General features: G+C 45.2%; 1 protein-coding gene across 1 annotated transcript; it reads right to left on the bottom strand.

Annotated features, from left to right (window-relative positions):
• Window positions 1-336: 336 nt before the first annotated feature.
• Window positions 337-21296, bottom strand: LOC311117939 (uncharacterized protein; the record flags this gene model as incomplete). The annotated part of the gene is made up of 12 exons (XM_084192832.1): window positions 337-1913; window positions 2046-2196; window positions 2282-2505; window positions 2639-2752; window positions 4079-4192; window positions 6949-7062; window positions 7246-7365; window positions 8200-8330; window positions 8444-8504; window positions 9821-10075; window positions 16415-16472; window positions 21288-21296. The coding sequence occupies 12 exons, from the start codon at window positions 21294-21296 to the stop codon at window positions 1468-1470; spliced, it is 1797 nt and encodes a 598-aa protein (XP_084048958.1). The 3' UTR covers window positions 337-1467.
• Window positions 21297-21723: the final 427 nt, after the last annotated feature.

The raw sequence follows: 21723 nt of genomic DNA, 5'->3' as shown, positions 1-21723 counted from the left end.
CTCTCTGTGTGTGCATGTGTGTTTGTGTTAGATTTGAGTGATTGCTGTTGGGTTGTGGATGTGTGTGTTGTGTGACCTGGTGACACAGTTATGGTGGCTTAGAGCCATGCTCTCCACTATGGAATATCCTCTCTGGCCTCCCAGTGCTGGTGGAACAGGATGGCACTACTAGCCATAGAACTGCATTACCCATTCAACGACTTTGAAAATGTCTTTCCTTCCTACCTCCCTTGATGAACTCACTGATCTACCATGACAGGATTGTTGAAAGCTATCTATTCACCTATCCATTTGTCTTGGATCTGGGACATACAAATAACTCTGCGACACAAACATGGATTAGGAAGGTAAATGCACTTTAATTACAAACCACACCTGCTGGCAGCCCCAGACGAATGGATGGAGAGAGAGGACAAATAGAGCAAAGTAAAACGGCAACATTCAGAGACAAACCACAGTACAAAAAACACAATATCAATATGTACAACATATATACAACAGAGCTATTTTACACACAGGAATAAAAAACATCTTACATCTTTGACAACCGCAGTGTGTTACAGAGACCGCACAGGCAACAGTGTTATGTTTTAACTCAGTTCTCTCATGGTTCAAATGGATTGGGGTCAGGCTCTACTCTCTTTTCTAACCTTTCCCTCTTTTTTATCTAAAGGTTGCATTTATTGATTATTTTTTTCTCTCTCTCTCCTGGCGACAGGCATGAAGGTCTGTAATGCTTATCACACACACACCTCACACATACACACATCTCGCACTGACACATATACCACAGTTTATCCTTCAATAATTAATGTGGAAATGGACTAATTGGAATTAAAACCACTTTTCCCTTCCCTCCCATCCCCTGTTGGTTGCTGCCCAGCCCAGGAGGCCACAGTGCAGGGCTGCAGTCCCTGTAGAAGTCCAGTTACAGACATCAGTGACAGGCCATCCAGGCCTTCCAGGGCAACCAGGGCAGTGGGGAGCCTACAGAGGGACATTAACACCTGGGGAATGGCTCAAAGGGCTCCTCACAGTTGTTCCCGTCTACATGAGTCCCCATTCAACACAGAGACACTCAGACACAGGCCAGACCTTAACTCAAGGCCAACCCTTATAAGATTAGCTCCAGGGTCAGCAGGTCAGAAGGGCATGATGTCACAAGTCAGAGGTCAAAGTTCACTGCCATGCTGTTTCTTGATGTTGGCGAGGTCGGTCCCCAAAATAGATCTGCTTAGCTAACTCGTAGGCCCAGCATTCTACACCAATAATATATGCCATTTAACAGATGACAATCTCAGCTCACAAAAGATGAGGAGTCAACTCAGAGAGGGATGGGTCGGGGTGAGATCATCACCACAGGAACCTATGCAGCATGGCACGGCGCCGGGGTCCAGGGCCAGGGCCCGGTCAGAGAGAAGTGGGCGCAAAATTATAAAAGCCTCTGACAGTTCAAAGGTCCAAAGGTCACACCTCCAGTTCCTGGTTGTCTGAGTAGTGGAAGCGGTTGAGCTTCTCCCTCTCCAGGTTGGAGATGTCCTGTTTGGGGGCGTGGTTTGAGGGTTTGAGTGCAGGGGAGGGGTGTGAGGGGGCCGGGGAGGGGGGCAGAGTGAGCTCGATCTCTTCGCAGCAGTGCGGTACAGGGACAGGGACAGGGGTGTGGGTGGTGGTGTTGGGGGTGAGAGGGGGCAGGAGGGGCACGGGGTGGTCTAGGTTTCGGATGAGGGTGATGAACTCCCTCTGGTTGTTGATGCCCTCCTCCTGGGGCCCGCCCTGCGTCTTTTTCCGTCGTCGGTGGAGACAGGAGAGGAAGATGGCGCAGGCTGCGCAGCCGCACGCCATTACTAACGCTGACACACCCACCAACACCATGTAGAGATTGACCCCTCCACGAGCTGGGTCTAACATGGCACCTAGTGAGAGAGAAAGAGAAATAAAGAGAGAGAGAGAGAGAGAGAGAGAGAGAGGGAGATATGTTAGTTAGTTAACAAACACACCTGTACACACACATCATGTAAAAAAAATGTATTCCCACTACGCCTCACCTGGACAGTGTTGTCCATGACAGGGGTCCTTAAGGCTCGTGCACTCATTACCATAGTAACCCTCAGGGCAGGCACACATGTACCCCCCCTCTGTGCTCTGACAGGGCACCCCCTGCTGGCATGGGTTGGGATTGCACAGATCCACCCCAACCTGGAAAATATGAACAATAACAAATGATGTGAGGAGGATACAGAAAACCAATGGGAAGATGATGAATCTGAGAATGGAGTCTGACCTCGCAGTACGTCCCTGAGTAGCCCATGGGACAGCTACACAGCTCCGCCCTGCCCTCCTTGTCCACACACTGGCCTCCGTGCTGACAGGGGGTGCTATCACAGGGACTGGGGCCAGTCTGGCAGTGCTTCCCAGAGAAACCAGGCACACACAGGCAGCGTGAGCCTGACACAGAGTCCTCACAGTGACCTCCGTTTAGACATAACCCCTGGCAGCTGCTGTTCCCTACAGAACAGAGAGACATATAGATCAGCACACTCAACCACACACACACACACACACACACACACACACACACACACACACACACACACACACACTCAGGACCATCTTTCTCCATCCTTGACCTCATACTCACTGATGTCACAGTTAGGTCCCGCCCAGCCTGGCAGGCAATCGCACAGGTATCCACCAATCAGATTACGGCAGGAGCGGGCATGGACACACACACCCATCTCACACTCGTTGGAGTCTGTAGAGAGAAATGGGAAGTAGAGAGAGAGAACACATCAATAAAATCACTGGTGGGGTCTCAGGACAATCTTTAAGCTTACGCCAATTTAAAGCAGCAGTCCTTTTGTAAGAGAGCAATAAACCTTTAAAAAGAGCATTAACAAACATTCTATACAGCAATGACAATGGCTGTGGTAACTGAAATGTTAGCCCAATAAAGTTAAATTAAGCCAGAGGCTGTGTGTGTGTGTGTGTACGTGCGTGCGTGTGTGTCTCTGTGTGTGTGTCTCTTTGTGTGTGTCTCTTTGTGTGTGTCTCTGTGTGTGTCTCTGTGTGTGTGTCTCTGTGTGTGTGTCTCTGTGTGTGTCTGTGTGTGATACGAGACCCCAGGGAGCTGAACCACTTTCAGTGTGGCTATAGAAGCAAGCGTGTCTCTGTCACCTTCTCTACCAGACTCCAGAGTGTTGGAGCTGAGAGAAACCCCTCAGGGTGGTCTCTGATCGCAGGGGGAAGAATGAGGGTGTGACACCATCAATTAGGAGACAGGAAGCAGTCAGGTAATAGAAACCCTGCTGCTGTCAGTCCCATAAGGATTTACCACCAGGGGTGAGAAAGAGCAGAGAGATAGGGAACATTGACCTCTGTAGGAACAGCCTGAAGGCAGGGGATTCTCACTGATGTATTCTCACTGATCCACACAGTGAAGACTGGGAAGGGCTCAGAGACAGAGAGAGAACTATGTAAAGTATATTCTCTGTGTGTGTACTGAGTCTTTTCCCAGATGGAGGGTCAGGATTTTTGGAAACCTGTCCTGTGGGTCGGAGCTAAAGCCTGGGCTGTGGTGTGTGTGTGTGTTGAGTGCAAACAAGTGAATGTGAGCAATGTACTGTGAGCTATGAAGTGGAACTGTAGGGGATTATCAGGTGTCAGTGTGACATATCACTACAACACAGAGGGATATAAGAAAACTGTCATCCCGAACTATGTCTCCACGGACCCTATGAGCCCAGAGCCTGTGTGTGTGTGTGTGTTTGTGTGTGTTTAAGTGTGTGTGTGTGTGTGTGTGTGTGTGTGCGTGCGTGCGTTTAACTTGATTCGATACAATACCCCCTACTGAAGTATCATCTGTCATTAGAACTAATATGTATCAGGGCTTTGGGGAATTTCTTCTCAATATGAGAGTACTTGGGCCTAATGGACACAGTGTAACATTGTACGCATACTGAGTTTGATCTGGTGGCTGGATTCTCTAGCTTGAAGTGCTTTGTGTGGATATACTACATATCTATACAGAAGAGATTTCTCTTGTAGACTACTAGTGTTCCATAGCGTCCATCTTACTGACCTAGTTGGCAGGTTCTGCCAGTCCAGCCAGGGGGGCAGATGCACTGGAACACCTCTGGAGACTCCTGGCACGTTGCCCCGCGCCCACACGGGTTTGAGTCACATTGCCGCACCACTAAAATTAACCAATTAATCAATAAAATTAGTTGATTATACAGCCAACAATAAAATAACCAGTGACTTACACTTCACTGAGGAGCGATAAACATGAATCAACCAAACAATCAACCAATTTATCAACCAACCAATTGTCAATTTTGTGTGTTCAATGTGATTCTTACTTACCCTTATTATTTAGAAATGTTTTTCCTATTATTGCTTGTTTTACGTGGTTGTTTCAGCTTTCTTATTTGCACGCATAATGAGTCGTTCTAGATTAGAGTATCTGCTAAAAATGACTAGAATATAAATGTACAAATGTAAATGTGTGTGCAGTTGTAAGTACTGTATGTGTGTTAGTGATGCATGTGTATAATATCATAATAAAATGCCATTTAGCAGACGCTTTTATCCAAAGCCACTTACAGTCATGTGTGCATACATTTTTACGTATGGGTGGTCCCGGGGATCGAACCCACTACCCTGGCGTATGGTGTATGTGTGAGTGTGTGTGTTCCTAGTTGTTCTGTTGGTATGCGGATGTTCCTGCGGGCTGTGTTTTCGTTCCCTACTCTCTTGCTCTGGTCCCTGAGCAAACACAGATAAATGAAATAATCTGCTGCACATTGTTCACACCTCGCCGGATCTCCTAAACTCACTTTCCCATCCAGAGATAGAGGGATAGGGAGAGAGATAGGGAGAGAGATAGGAGAGAGATAGGGAGAGAGATAGGGAGAGAGATAGGGAGAGAGTAGGGAGCAGCCACGCCTCGTTCCACTACTCTGGAGAGGAATTCAAAACTATATAGAGAGAGAATGGAGGAATAAAAAAAAACAGAGAGAGAGAGAGAATGGGTAGAAAGAACAGGCTGGGAAGGAGGAAGTGAGAGAGAGAGAGAGAGAGAGAGAGAGAGCGTCAGTGAGAAAGGGAGAGGTAGGTAGGGTGAACCCATAGGCTAACATGGCATATTTGTACAGTAAGGTGGTCATCGTTTTTCCATGCACAGCCACTGTAGCGTACATCTCTCATCTGTCAGCCCCTCTCTCATAACCTTTCCCATTTACCTAACCCTACAGTCATACCAGTTTCCATGATCCTGACCCCAGCCCTGCACAATAACCCATTCAAAGCCACCACAGCCCAGGGAGAGACTCAATAACAAACAAAGTACCCTCTAATTAATGTTCAATATATAAATCACGTCTAAAAACAGAGCTGTGTTGTGGTTCCCGACATCCATGCCCTAAAACCCGAACCGACAGTGTGTCCCCCAGAGTGTGTGTGTGTGTGACTTCATGCTCCCACCCAGTGACAAACAGTAGATAGACAGTTCAACTGTCTGCCATGTTGTCAACAAATGCTCCATGATTAATAACATTCTAATTGGTATCACTACTACAATGTAATTGCCTTGAGAATTTTCGTTTCAACATGGTGTCCATTGAGAGCGAGAGAGAGAGAGACAGAGAGAGAAGGAGAGAGAGAGAGAGAGAGAGAGAGAGAGAGAGAGAGAGAGAGAGAGAGAGAGAGAAGCAGAGAAAGAGACAGACAGACTAAATTGCCTTCTTTCTTTGAGCACAGCCAGACTCTCATACTTTCCCACACACTTTAAAGGAAAATAAGCAGTGATACAGACAGGGATAGAGAAGGAGGGAGGGAGGGAGGGAGGGAGGGGGAGGGAGGAGGGGAGGGAGGGAGGGAGGGAGGGAGGGAGGGAGGGAGGGAGGTTGGGAGGGAGGGAGGTTGGGAGGGAGGGAGGGAGGGAGGGACATAGAGTACATGTGGACCCCTCCCCCCTTCCCGTTTGTGACCCGGGGCTATGGTTCCCCTCTGTCCTGACTGAGGGAGGGAGAGCACCTGTGACACAGTCACCATAGTAAACAAAAATGGGGGTGAAGAGACAAAGTGGAACACTGCATGTTTATACAGATATCTCTTAGAATCCAGACGTAAAATGTATGCACGCATGACTGTAAGTCGCTTTGGATGAAAGCATCTTCTAAACTGCAAATATTATATTATTATTATTATATATTATTATTATATTATCTTACGCTGTGTGTCTGCTTCACACACTCACACAAGAGAGATCACTAGATCTTTGAATCAGAGGCAGGACCAGACTAACACTGTAATCCACCTAAACATTTGTGACCTCAATGCCCCCCGTAATGGTGAAGTGGAACATTCTCCAAGCTGTGTGGGCCCCTGTTAACTTGTGGGAAGAAGGGGGAAGGCAGACAGGGGTGATTGGTATTCTAACTAAAGATCAAGCACTCATCTTACCTTAAATGCTTAAGCCTGTTAGCTAATTGGCTTAGCGAGAATCTCCGGCAAAGGTCAAATTATATCTCCATAGCCCTCATATACCCCAAACACACCCCATGTTAACCTGCGCAGCTTAGCAAGCTCTACCTGTTTTGAAGGGACACGGACAGGGACACACACATACTAGACTCACAGAATGGGTTATGGGTGCCGTGACTGTGCTGATTGCTTTTTGTGGGCTACTTATGTGAGTCACACACTTACACACTCAGGGAAGAACACTCTCTCTTTCTCTGACACACATAACAACTGGGGGGCATGGACGACTCCATGTTGTTAATGTGTTTGTGGTGTAATGAATTATATCTGTATCTGATTACTGTGTTGTTTGTGTTCTGTGTAAATTAGTCTAATCCTGGACACTGATTAGAATCTGGGCATTGGCTCTGCTCCAATCACAACCAATCACGGGTAATCTCAGCCATCCTGATTGGTGCTAATTACCATCTGCGCAAGTGTGTCCGGTCCAGTTGTTCGCACAGACACAGCTGAAACCTGACGGGTCCTCCGCACAGGTGGCCCCGTTCACACAGGGGGAGGAGAGACACGCATGCTCCACTGAGGACGGCAGGAGAGAGGAAGAGAGGGGAAAGGGAGGAGGAGAGAGAGAGAAGTCAAACTCAGAGCAAGGCAAATTCAATCATGAATCTGGTCACTAACTGCCCATGTGCTAGAAGTTCATTCATGCTGATACTATTCTCAAAATGATATGCAGAAATACTGCAGAAGTAATGAACTCACCGATATCACAGTTGCGCCCGCGGAATCCCTCTTGGCACTCACACTGGTACTCATTAGGCTCTGTGTTGGAACAGGTGCCCCCATTCTTACAGGGCTGGTGGGTACCGCAGTGGTTCAGATCTGAGAGATAAAGGGAGATTGAGGAGGAGAGGGAGACAGCAAGAAAGAGTGAGAATGGGTAGAGTGGAGGGGGAGAGAGGGGTAGGAAGAGAATGAGGGATGGAGAGATAACAAGAAAGAGAAAAGGGAAGAGAAAGAGAGACGACACACACACACACACATACACACACACCCCAGAGTGAGTAAGTGAGTGAATCCAGGTCGGTGTGGTGTGGTACAGGAGAGTAGCTGCCTGCCTGGGGCCTGGGTGTGGGCCCTGTGCATGAAGGAGGGCAGCCAGATTAAAGCCCTACTTTCTAATGATCTCTCTCTCCGCTGTGTTCAGCTCTCTTTGTGACTGAGCCTCTTTACAGATGACCTGAATGGAGGGACAGGAAGAGGCTCAAGACCCCACCTAGCTAAGCAGGACTCAGCCCAGCCCAGCTCACATTCACTTTACCCAAGGCTATCGCCTTTCCCCTCACAATGCTCTGCTGCTGGCCCCTCGTGTGGCTCCCAGGGGCTCCCACACTGGGGCACAGGGCGGGGGAGGGCAACGTTGGGGAAATGTTTGTACAATGTTTTGGTAATGTTGTGGGAAGGGTTTTAGGGTTATTGTAGAGTTACTAGAGTGCCCAGAGGGAGTTGTCTTATCCTATATAGGTGATCAGGGGGCTGTGCCTGGGCAAGGATGTGAACCACACCAGTCCACACTCACTCACTCACTCACTCACTCACTCACTCACAGACACGAAAACAGACTGATGCACAAGCACTCTCAAAGCATGACTTATTGTGATCGATAGTCTACTCTTCTTGATACAGAAGTTAGTGCTACACAAACACAAAACCCACCTTTGTCACACAGCAGGCCTCCCCAGTTGACGTCACACACACACTGCCAGGGTTCAATGCAGCTCCCATAGACGCAGCCTGGGAACGTCACACACTGGTCACACAGAGCACCCTGATAGCCATAGTGACACCTACAAACACAGAGGGAGAGGGGGTGTATGTTTAGCAGGCTTTATACAGGTAAGATACAGGGAAGTCTATGAGAACAAATGTTATTTCAAACAGCAGGGAGGAGCAGACTCACTTGCATTCTCCAGGCACAGTGCAGGAGCCGTGGATCTGGTGACACCCCTGTCTGCACACCGCTGTAACACAACACACAACATTACATCACCGTCTGTCGGGTCAGAGACAGTCCAGACGCCACTCAACACAGTACAAAACAACCCTGTCATCAAAGAAACACAACACACATAACCACAACAGTACACAGCATCATAACCACAACAGTACATGAATGGCGCCGGAAGAGATGGCTGCCGTTTTACGGGCTCCTAACCAATTGTGCTATTGTGTGTGTTATTTCGCATTATTTGTAACTTATTTTGTACATAATGTTTCTGCCACCGTCTCTTATGACCGAAAAGAGCTTCTGGATATCAGGACAGCAATTACTCACCTCGTACTGGACGAAGATTTTTTCTTTAACGAGTCGGACGCGAAGGATTTTGTACATATTACCTCAATTACCTCGACTAACCTGTGCCCCCGCACATTGACTCTGTACTGGTACCCCCCTGTATATAGCCTCCCTACTGTTATTTTTTAAAATCTATTTTTTACTTAACACTTATTTTTCTTAAAACTGCATTGTTGGTTAAGGGCTTGTAAGTAAGCATTTCACTGTAAGGTCTACACCTATTGTATTCGGCGCATGTGACGAATAACATTTGATTGATTGACGTCAGGTGGGGTAGTTCCATTTATGATAATGTTCAGTGCTCTCCACACTCTACACCCCCTCTGGGGACAAACTCACTAATGTCTGTCAACGAATGATGTCACTTCCTGTATCCCTCCAATCCAATCAGCACTGTGCTAAGGAGGAAGTGAGATGGGCCAGAGGAGGGCGGTAGTGGGAGGGCCACAGGATGTCATTACTCCAGGCTCATATCCTCCATAGTTTCCGCCATCATTTCCTTGATTTAGTCTCACCTCAGCAAGATTGCTGCTTCAGGTCAGAGATCAGAGTGTGAGGTCACCTTAATCATGGAGATAATGTGACTTTAAATAAACTGTCAGGACATTTTAGGGGTTAATGGGATTTTACAGGCTTGATGGCTATTACCTTGGTTATTACCTTGGCATAACGTACTAACAATAGGAATTGACATACAGAGTCATGAGTCACGAGCAAGGAGGAACCATCCCTTGGATTCCATCCAATCATTTGTGCTGACCCCAATATGTCTGTAGTCTATAACACAACTCCAAGTCCAACAGATGAAAACCCTGATGCAGGCTAAGCCCGAAACACGTTGATTTCATCAATAAAGAAGCATTTTCTATGAACTTCCACTGTCCTCTAAGAGTTGCTGAATTTCGTCTTCACTACTGTGAGTCCAACAGAATATCAGACAGAAAACAAACCCTTCTCCACCACCAGGTAGCCCTCACTCACCTTCTCGACACTCCGGTCCGGTCCAGCCTTCCTTGCAGACCTTGATGCCGCTGAGGTCACAGCCAAAGTGTCCGAAGAAGTCGTCCCGGGGACGGCAGAACTTGTTGCAGAAGGGGCCGTAGTAGTTGGAGTCACACCGGTACCGTAGGCGGTACTCCAGGCTGAGCGTGCTTCCGTGGTGACGGTACGTCTGCCACTGCTCGCCAGGATTCAACATGGAGGACAGGAGGACACGCTCGATCAGACCAGCCTGACCTGAAGGAGAGAGAGACAGCGACAGAGATAGAAAGAGACAGAGAGAGAGAGGGAGAGAGACACAGAGATAGCGAGAGATTTAGATTTGCCCTGAGAGAGAGACAGTAGAGAAGAAACAGCATTTTGGGAAAGAGAGAAGCTTAAGGCCACAGGGTTGGCTGCCCTGAAAGAGAGAGAATGAAAAGGGCCAGAGGCTCACACCACCCTGGTGGTGACATGTTGTGAGAGCTACTGATGAGGAGGAGAGGACAGGGTTAAGTCAGAGGTGGTAAACAGGGGACAGGGTGAGGGTGCAGAGGGTACTGAGGGTAGAGAGGGCACAGATTGGTAGGAGGGGGACAGAGTTTGGGTGGTGACATGGTAAAAGAGACCCCGGGGGGATTTACCAGAGGGGCTGTCATCTCCACCTCAGTTATAATCCCCCCTGACAGGGTATTAGCCCACACAAAGCACTGTGTGTGTGTGTGTGTGTGTGTGTGAGAGGGAGAGAGAATGTGTGTGTGTGTGTGTTTGTGTGTGTGTGTGTGTGTGTGTGTGTGTGTGTGTGTGTGTGTGTGTGTGTGAGTGAGAGGGAGAGAGAATGTGTGCATATGAGAGAGCAAGACAGAGAATGTGAGTGCGAAACAGTGTACTGTGTGACTGTGTATTTAAAAGGCGGGGAGATGGAGCTAGAGATAGAGAAAGAGAGAATGGTGGGCCTAAGAGAGAGAGAGCGAGAGAGAGAGAGAGAGCGAGAGAGAGAGAGAGAGAGAGAGAGAGAGCGAGAGAGAGAGAGAGAGAGAGCGAGAGAGAGAGAGAGAGAGAGAGAGCGAGAGCTAATAACACACATAACAGAACTCCTGTTGGAGGGATGAGATCATCTGGGTTTGAAACAAAATAATGAAAACAGGGGCACATATTGGCTGGGGGTGGATAAGAGCGTCTGCTAAATGATGTAAATGTAAATGTGTGTGTGAGTGTGTGTGTGTTAGGGAGAGGGGGTTGAAAGGGGAGAGGGAACACAGTGGACAGTAAGGGTGCTACCCCAGCTACACCCCCCCCCCCCCCCCCAATTCTCCACACGTGCGGGCGTGTGTGTGCATGTGTTCTGCTAAAGCTCTTGAACTTACTGCTACAGCAGCATATGTTTTTACATCACTTTTACGCCTCTGATGAGTCCAACAGTTAATTTGATCGCCTACAGTAAAGTGCTCTACCAGAGCGACAGAGTCGGAGAGAGAGAGTGTGTGAGAGAATATGTATTAGTGTATACAGTATGACTGTCCCGTTAATGTGATGAAATGGACAAAGGTAAGACGGAGAGAGAGGTCTCAATGAGGAAGAACACACATCAGTGGGTAGGAGACTGTCCCACTGATCTGTATTGGATCTGAAGTGTTTGTCTTTGATGGTGTGTAAGAAGGGTGGGGGGGGGGGGGGGGGATAATATGCCTCTTTCTACCTTTCTCTTTCAAATCACCTGGGCCAACAAACCCATGAATAGACCGATACAAGTAAATAGATCAACACAAACACCTTTCTATGTGTCCCCAAACACACATTAAAGACAGGGTAGAGGGAGAAAGAAAGAAAGAAAGAAAGAAAGAAAGAAAGAAAGAAAGAAAGAAAGAAAGAAAGAAAGAAAGAAAGAAAGAAAGAAAGAAAGAAAGAACGAAAGAAAGAAAGAAAGAAAGGCCGCCGTAGGCAGACCTGGCTCTCAAGAGCAGACAGGCTATGTGCACACTGCCCACAAAATTAGGTTGAAACTGAGCTGCACTTCCTAACCTCCTGCCAAATGTATGACCATATTAGAGACACATATTTCCCTCAGATTACAGAGATTCACAAAGAATTCGAAAACAAACCCAATTTTGATAAACTCCCTTATCTACTGGGTGAAAAACCACAGTGTGCCATCAAGATTTGTGACCTGTTGCCACAAGAAAAGGGAAACCAGTGAAGAACAAACACCATTGTAAATACAACCCATATTTATGTTGATTTATTTTCCCATTTGTACTTTAACTATTTGCACATTGTTACAACACTGTATATATATATACATAATATGACATTTGAAATGTCTTTATTCTTTTGGAACTTCTGAGTGTAATGTTTACTGTTCATATTTATTGTTTATTTCACTTTTGTTTACTATCTACTTCACTTGCTTTGGCAATGTTAACATACGTTTCCCATGTCAATAAAGCCCTTAAATTGAAATTGAAATTGAATTGAGTGACAGAGAGAGAAAGAGAAAGTGAGAGAAAGAGAGAGTGACAGACAGAGACAAAGAGACAGAGAGAAAGAGAGAGAGTGACAGAGCGAAAGAGAGACAGAGCGAGAGAGCGACAGAGTCAAAGAGAGAGTGGGGGGCGGTTGGTTGTTCAAAAAGGGGGGGGGGGGGGGGGGGGGGGTTGCATTGTTTTTTATTGATTATAGTACCTTTCATGTGATCCAACAAAAACATATTGTTCACATAAAAAAGCGAGAGAGAGAAAATCATTGGGGAACACAACTAGCTCCAGTCCAGAGAGTCAATGAAGGTCATTGATGTTTTACAGTGTTACAGTGTTGTCACTGTGTTCTCCCTCTCTGTCCAAGGACTCTGTGGCTCTGTGTTAGACAGCTACATTACAGTGTTGTAATCCATCCTGATTAGAGCTATGGGGCTGTAAATCGGTCCTGACTGCTCTAGGATGTCTGCTATGGGTTTGAGCTAAGCTGGGAGCCAGGAGAGGGGCTTTAAACCCAACGTGGTAAAAATAGAGAATATTTCAGAAACTCAGGAAAACGAGGGATGGAGCAAACAAGGCGCAATTTCAATTTAATCCTCCAGAAACGACAGAACAAATAATGCAACAAATATTGTGGTTAAATTCAAATATACTAATTGACAAAAAACCTTTATTTTTTGACAGAATGTTTAAAAAAAGGTATAATCTTCGTAAATGATATCATCGGTAGGACTGGTGGAGTTATGTCGCACATGCAGCTAACAAAAACATATGGAAATGTCTGCTCTACCCAAAATTACAACCAAATAATTGCAGCCTTACCGCAAAAGTGGAAGAGGAAAGTGGAAGGGGGAGAAAGTAAGGAACTTGTCTGTCGGCCTTGCATTAAAGAACATAATTGGTTAAGGAAAACTGTGATAAATAAAAAAGTATATCAGTTTCACTTAAGGACCAAAGGATTGACAGCCGTCCCATATAGATTGCAAAATAGTTGGGAAGAGATCTTTGACGTACCGATCCCATGGCATAGTGTTTATGAACTGACACGCAAAACGACACCGGATTCAAAAATTAGAATCTTTCAATTTAAATTATTATATAAAATTCTTGCTACCAATAGAATGTTATTTATATGGGGGATACAATCTTCCCAGCTCTGCAGATTTTGCTGTGAAGAGACAGAATCATTAGATAATTTGTTTTGGTTCTGTCCATTTGTAGCTTGTTTTTGGACACAGGTCCAGGAATGGCTAAAGGATTGCAATATTTACCTGGAGCTAACCTTGCAGATAGCACTACTGGGTGATCTGAAAAGTCATAGTCAATCAATAATATAATAATACTTTTAGCAAAAATGTTTATTTTTAATTCACAATCTGTAGAAGCAATGAGAATAGAAAGGTTCAGAACTTTTGTAAAACATCACAGTACGGTTGAAATATATATGGCAAATAGAAATCCTATATGGATGGTGTTAAGAGATAGATGGGAGGTATTGAATAGAGTTGAAGGATGGGACTAATAACAAATAACAACAAATAATAACAAAGATAGCTAATAATGTAAGCATACTGTGTCCATAATAAGTATATAGGTTGTATGTTGGGAGCTTTTGGGAAAGAGCACAGTTAGAAAGATATGGCATATAGAAGCAAACCGGATGGACATCATGAAAATGATCGGAGAGGTTGAGAGTAGAAGAAGTTCAGGAGCAATATATATATATATATATATATATATATATATATATATAATAGAATTATTGTAAAATGAACTCTGTCCATAAGGTGTAGATAGTAAGTATAGACCGGAAGTAGACGCCTGGGCATTGTTGTTCACTAATTTACTCCAAGTAGGGAAAGGATGGTTGGGTTGAAAAGTAATAAAGGGGAGTATATATATATAAAAAAACTATTAAAAAAAATTTAACTATTAAAACTATTAAAAAAAAAAAAGGAATAAATAAGGAATAAAAAAATAAAATAAAAAATAAATACAAGGCGTACGACTAGAGCTGGAGGGCAGAGGGAAAGGGAGATGGGAAAAGAGGAAAAAGAGAGGAGGAAGAGGAGGAAGAGGAGGAGGTCTGTGGTTTGGTTCCCAGCCTCTCATTATCTCGCCAATCATTTTTTGGCTGAGTCTCTCTGCAGCCTTTTACGGGGCAGGAGGGGGCAGAGGAACAAGGGACACAGGGGGCGAGGATGAACGGGAAGAGCTGGGGAACAAGAGGAATGAGGAAGGATAGGTGCATCTGTGTTTGTGTGTCTTAGTGTGTATGTAATGACCATTGAAGTGTGCATTTTTGTTTATGTGTGTGTGTGTGTGTGTGTGTGTGGTATATACACTATAAATACAAAAGTATGTGGACACCCCTTCAAATTAGTGGATTCGGCTATTTCAGCCACACCGTGTATAAAATCGAGCACACAGCCATGCAATCTCCATAGACAAACATTGGCAGTAGATTGGCCGTACTGAAGAGCTCAGTGACTTTAAACGTGGCACCGTCATAGGATGCCACCATTCCAACAAGTCAGTTCGTCAAATTTCTGCCCTGCTAGAGCTGCCCCGGTCAACTGTAAGTGCTGTTATTGTGAAGTGGGAACGTCTACGAGCAACAACGGCTCAGCCGCAAAGTTTGTAGGCCACACAAGCTCACAGAACAGGACCGCCAAGTGCTGAAGCGCGTATCGCGTAAAAACCGTCTGTCCTCAGTTGCAACACTCACTACCGAGTTCTAAACTGCCTCTGGAAGCAACATCAGCACAAAAACTGTTTGTCAGGAGCTTCATGAAATGGGTTTCCATGGCCGAGCAGCCACACACAAGCCTAAGATCCCCATGCGCAATGCCAAGTGTCAGCTGGAGTGGTGTAAAGCTCGTCGCCATTGAATCAGTGGAAACGTGTTCTCTGGAGTGATGAATCACGCTTCACCATCTGGCAATCCGACGGACTAATCTGGGTTTGTCAGATGCCAGGAGAACACTACCATAGTGCCAACTGTAAAGTTTGGTGGAGGGGGTATAATGGTCTTGGACTGTTTTTCATGGTTCGGGCTAGGCCCATTAGTTCCAGTGAAGGGAAATCTTAACGCTACAGCATGCAATGACATTCTAGACGATTCTGTGCTTCCAACTTTGTGGCAACAGTTTGGAAGGCCCTTTCCTGTTTCAGCATGACAATGCCCCCGTGCACAAAGTGAGGTCCATACAGAAATGGTTTGTCAAGATCGGTGTGGAAGAACTTGACTGGCCTGCACAGAGCCCTGACCTCAACACTTTTGGGATGACTTGGAACGCCGACTGCGAGCCAGGCCTAATCACCCAACATCAGTGCCCGACCTCACTAATGCTCGTTGGCTGAACGGAAGCAAGTCCCCACAGCAATGTTTCAACATCTAGTGGAAAGCCTTCCCAGAAGATGGAGGCTGTTATAGCAGCAAAAGGGGGGACCAACTCCATATTAATGCCCATGATTTTGGAATGAGATGTTCGAAGAGCAGGTGTCCACATACCTTTGGTCATGTAGTGTATCTGTCTGTTTTTAGAGAATGCTGCTCACATTTCCTATCATGGAGCTTTCTCTGATTATGAGCAGAAACAAGGAGTGTGAAATTAAAGGGTCTGATTGGGAGACCCCAGAAACACTGACCCACACGTACAGGCATAATTAGAAATACACACACACACACACACACACGTCTCCCCTGCACATTGACACACATTCAAAACAGACACATATACTGGTTGTGCCTCCTTTTCGAGACAGCAAGGGGACCCAGTGAAGACAGAGGGGAACCATAGCCCTGGGTCATAAACGGGAAGGGGGAAGGGGTCCACATGTACTCTATGTCCCTCCCTCCCTCCCTCCCTCCCGCCCTCCCTCTCCCTCTCCCTCCCTCCCTCCCTCTCCCTCCCTCCCTCTCCCACCCTCTCCCTCCCTCCCTCTATCACTGCTTATTTTCCTTTAAAGTGTGTGGGAAAGTATGAGAGTCTGGCTGTGCTCAAAGAAAGAAGGCAATTTAGTCTGTCTGTCTCTTTCTCTGCTTCTCTCTCTCTCTCTCTCTCTCTCACACACACACACAAACACACACATACTGTGGAAATTCCCTCTCCAGCCTTACCTGATTCTGATGTTTCATTGTCATGGTCCAGAGCCTCTAACACCAAGGAGAAAGATTTCTGTGGAGGACAAAGAGAGAGAACAAGGTTCAGTCAATTCAGTTTTGTCTAAGTATGTAGTTCTGATACAAATAGATTAGTCACGGAGTTGTTAACAACAATCTGGCGTAAACACCCAAAAGAGCTAGCCAAGAACACAGAGTACAGTGAAGGAAAAAAGTATTTGATCCCCTGCTGATTTTGTACGTTTGCCCACTGACAAAGACATGATCAGTCTATAATTTTAATGGTAGGTTTATTTGAACAGTGAGAGACAGAATAACAACAAAAACATCCAGAAAAATGCATGTAAAAAATGTTATAAATTGATTTGCATTTTAATGAGGGAAATAAGTATTTGACCCCTCTGCAAAACATGACTTAGTACTTGGTGGCAAAACCCTTGTTGGCAATTACAGAGGTCAGACGTTTCTTGTAGTTGGCCACCAGGTTTGCACACATCTCCTCTATGCAGATATTCTCCAAGTCATTAAAGTTTTAAGGCTGATGTTTGGCAACTCGAACCTTCAGTTCCCTCCACAGATTTTCTATGGGATTAAGGTCTGGAGACTGGCTAGGCCACTCCAGGACCTTAATGTGCTTCTTCTTGAGCCACTCCTTTGTTGCCTTGACCGTGTGTTTTGGGTCATTGTCATGCTGGAATACCCATCCACGACCCATTTTCAATGCCCTGGCTGAGGGAAGGAGGTTCTCACCCAAGATTTGATGGTACATGGCCCGTCCATCGTCCCTTTGATGCGGTGAAGTTGTCCTGTCCTCTTAGCAGAAAAACACCCCCAAAGCATAATGTTTCCACCTCCATGTTTGACGGTGGGGATGGTGTTCTTGGGGTCATAGGCAGCATTCCTCCTCCTCCAAACATGGCGAGTTGAGTTCATGCCAAAGAGCTCGATTTTGGTCTCATCTGACCACAACACTTTCACCCAGTTCTCCTCTGAATCATTCAGATGTTCATTGGCAAACTTCAGACGGCCCTGTATATGTGCTTTCTTGAGCAGGGGGACCTTGCGGGCGCTGCAGGATTTTAATCCTTCACGGCGTGGTGTGTTACCAATTGTTTTCTTGGTGACTATGGTCCCAGCTGCCTTGAGATCATTGACAAGATCCTCCCGTGTAGTTCTGGGCTGATTCCTCACCGTTCTCATGATCATTGCAACTCCACGAGGTGAGATCTTGCATGGAGCCCCAGGCCGAGGGAGATTGACAGTTCTTTTGTGTTTCTTCCATTTGCGAATAATCGCACCAACTGTTGTCACCTTCTCACCAAGCTGCTTGGCGATGGTCTTGTAGCCCATTCCAGCCTTGTGTAGGTCTACAATCTTGTCCCTGACATCCTTGGAGAGCTCTTTGGTCTTGGCCATGGTGGAGAGTTTGGAATCTGATTGATTGATTGCTTCTGTGGACAGGTGTCTTTTATACAGGTAACAAGCTGAGATTAGGAGCACTCCTTTTAAGAGTGTGCTCCTAATCTCAGCTCGTTACCTGTATAAAAGACACCTGGGAGCCAGAAATCTTTCTGATTGAGAGGGGGTCAAATACTTATTTCCCTCATTAAAATGCAAATACATTTATAAAATTTTTGACATGCGTTTTTCAGGATTTTTTTGTTGTTATTCTGTCTCTCACTGTTCAAATAAACCTACCATTAAAATTATAGACTGATCATTTCTTTGTCAGTGGGCAAACGTACAAAATCATCAGGGGATCAAATACTTTTTTCTCTCACTGTAGAGCTCGAAAATTCGAACCCCTTGGGTGCTGCCATAGACTTACATTAGAAGTGCCCATCCAAGAAGGCTCAAGGTCATTGGCCACAGATAAAATGACATCAAATCACGTTATATCTACCGTAGTTTTGATTGGACTGATCATATCAACATCATATTTTCAAAATCTTAGCTAGCAAGCTAGACAAGCAGTCATCATCATGCATCAAATCGGCAATCTACTGGCAAATCCTTTTCAATCCTTGTCATATGAAGAGAAATTATAGATAAAACGTTTCGGTGCTCATCGGCCATTGGACACAAACATTACACAACAAGTTGGAAATCTCAAATTCAACAATGAGTGCTAAGGCGCCACTGCAGCCCCGGGTTCGATCACAGGCTGTGTCACAGCCGGCCGTGACCGGGAGACCCATTGGACGGCGCACAATTGGCCCAGCGTCGTCCGGGTTAGGGAAGGGTTTGGCCGGCCGGGATGTCCTTGTCTCATCGTGCTTTAGCGACTCCTTGTGGCGAGCCGGTTGGTCGTCTTCGGCCGTCAGTTCGACAGTGTTTTCTCCGACACATTGGTGTGGCTGACTTCCGGGTTAAGCGAGCAGTGTGTCAAGAAGCAGTGTGACTTGGCTCTCGACCTTCGCCGAGTCCGTAGGGGAATTGCAGTGATGAGACAAGATCGTAATTACCAATTGGATATCATGAAAAAGTGGGTAACGCCATGGGCCAGAAAAGTTTGAATACATTGGCCATGCTGTCAATCCAGCATGACTTCTGCTGAGTTTAAAACAACTGGAAACTCGGATCTGGGAAATCTCAGATTTCAATGAATTCAAGACAACTGGGAACTTGGATAAAACTAGCTCCGACTGGGAAAATACGGAAAATAATTTTGAACGGTCATCCAACTCTGAATTCCAAGTCGGGATTTCGGGCCTCTTTCTAGAGCCCACAAGAAGGTGCTGTGCACGGCGCCACCTTCCTGTTCAAGTGAGCACAGCACAACAAGGTGAGTCCATAAATGTATTGTATGCTGCTGCATAAATGATGTAATATGCCAGGGAGATATGTATAATGTAGCTAAGAAAGTAATACTAAGTGTATGTTGTGTAGTAAGCTGTTAGTAGCCCATGTGCCTCACCCTAATAATTTGGTCCCTTTTCACCTCATAACTTAGCCTACTGTTCTGACTTAGTGGTGCACATTTCTCATGTAGCCTGTTTTAGAGAAATGTAATCATCGAATATTGTAAGAGCTTTCATTGTCTGTTATATGCCCCCTTTATTTATCCTACGGTTCTGACTTGGTGTACAGGGAGAACACTGTAAGAACTGCCCATATTCTGAATTCTGTCGCTGTACATTTCAAAAGTGCTGAACAAATAGTTATATTGACTACATCCGTCCTAGCTCACTCATTAATGTCTTAATCGAAATTACGGACGCACAAATACGCATGCGCACACACACACCGTGTACTCACTCAGGCCTGTTTTTTTACTTAGCAACCTTAGCAACGTATCTGTGTATTTTTAACCTGACTTGTAAGAGATAGAGTGGAACCAGTCTGTTTTGGTGGAACTGCAGGGTTGAGTAACAAGGAAACATTGTGTGTCAAAGCAAGTTTGTTTGTATGTTTCTGTCAGTGTGTGACAGAGTGTGTGGGTGCTAGGGGTGTGTGTATTTGCAGTATGTATTTAATGGCAGACTATTGTGGTTGAATAATAATAATAATAATAATAATAATAATGATTTGGTGGGTGCTTATATTTGTCCTATTGTTGTGTGTTAAAATGTTGGTATGCTTCTGTGCATCTGATTTGCATATCTGTGTTTATTGCATTACTGATAGATTACATTTTGAAGTGTGTTGGACTGTGTATCTGTTTTGTAGTATAGCATTATTGGAAAGTAATGCGATACGGTGATCTTTATAGCACAGTTCATACAAAAATGTAGTCCCAAGACCTTCAACATCAAACAATTGGGCAATTCCACGGTGTGGGGTCAGCTATGACATGGCACATTGACTTAGAAAAAAATCGCTTTTGGTTATTGTACTACAGTAGGTGAAGTGGATTTACATCCAGTAACGGAATTACGGTTACAGAATTTCATCATGGGTCCCTGATCTGTACTACACAGAAATGAAAAATTATGGATATGAATGTCATTATCTTCATGGAGATGTATTCTAAATAGGTACACAAAGGTATAAATATGCAATATCCTCCTTTGCATATTTGGTTATTATTCTACACACTGAATATTATTTTAATGAGCCCTGCCCCAAAACAAGCCCAAATTTGGTTGGTCCAGACAGGACCAAATCTAAACCAAACATAGATGTCTATAATTCACATGTTGGACATCAAAGTACAGAAGAGTAGATTAGGAGTAGAGTAGAGTAGAGTAGAGTAGAGTAGAGTAGAGTAGAGTAGAGTAGAGTAGAGTAGAGTAGAGTAGAGTAGAGTAGAGTAGAGTAGAGTAGAGTAGAGTAGAGTAGAGTAGAGTAGAGTAGAGTGGGCTGGGTGGTAGCCTAGCGGTTAAGAGGTTGGGCCAGTAACTGAAAGGTTGCTGCTTCGAATCCCCAGGCTGACTAGGTGAAATCTGTCGCTGTGCCCTTGAGCAAGGCACTTAACCCTAATTACTCCTGTAGAGTGCAGTTCATTATAGTGTACTCAACTCTAGTGTGCTCTACACTGAACTGTACTTTACTTTTCTTTACTGTACTCCATTGTGTGCTGTACTGTGCTGTCCAAACTTGTCAACCGAACTGTGGTTTTGATATTTCTAATACCTTTAAAAACTTTTCTGGTAGATGTTTTCTAAAACCCCTTTTCCATCTGTTTGACCAGAAATTAAAGCTTTTGCTTATTCCTTATTTTTAGGATGAAAAATGGTTGAAAATATATATGCCTTAAAAATATATACTCTTAGCTTTAATTTGACACCCAATTTGACATGCTCCTATGAACTTCACATGTTGGTGCTCATGGGTCCTTTCACATGGAAATGACCAGGAGCAATAAAAGAACAATGAATATAATAGCAGGACTAAAATATTGCACAAAATGAAAGGAATGACAGTGTACAGATGTCATGATGAGTAACAATGGGTACTCTGGTCCCCGGGGTGTGACCCCAGCCTTAGCAAAAGGTCTGGTCACAGGTACACCCTTCCTGAGTGCGTGTGTCACCTGGCTGTGTGTGTGTGACCTGGGCTCTGCATGGATGTGTGTCGTAGCCTGCTGCTGGCATGGTAGCAGGTACAGTGTGGGGGAGAACGGGGGATGGGTGGGGCAGCGGTTGGAGAACAGAGGGAGAGAGATAATATGGCATTTGAAATGTCTCTATTCATTTGGAACTTTTGTGAGTGTAATGTTGTTGTTTTTTTGTCATTTTTTTAGGGGGTAGATCAGCTTTAATATTGCAGATAGATTGTAACTTCCGTCAATGTAATTGTCTGCATCACTTCCAATCCCCCATATGTTTTTTTCTCTCGCAAATATATATATATATTTTAGACAT

Source organism: Coregonus lavaretus, assembly GCF_964263955.1.
Source record: "Coregonus lavaretus genome assembly, contig: HAP1_SCAFFOLD_4233, whole genome shotgun sequence".
In the NCBI taxonomy this organism is placed as follows: Eukaryota; Metazoa; Chordata; class Actinopteri; order Salmoniformes; family Salmonidae; genus Coregonus; species Coregonus lavaretus.
The sequence above is the reverse complement of the archived record's forward strand: the minus strand, read 5'-3'. Positions and strand labels throughout refer to the sequence as shown.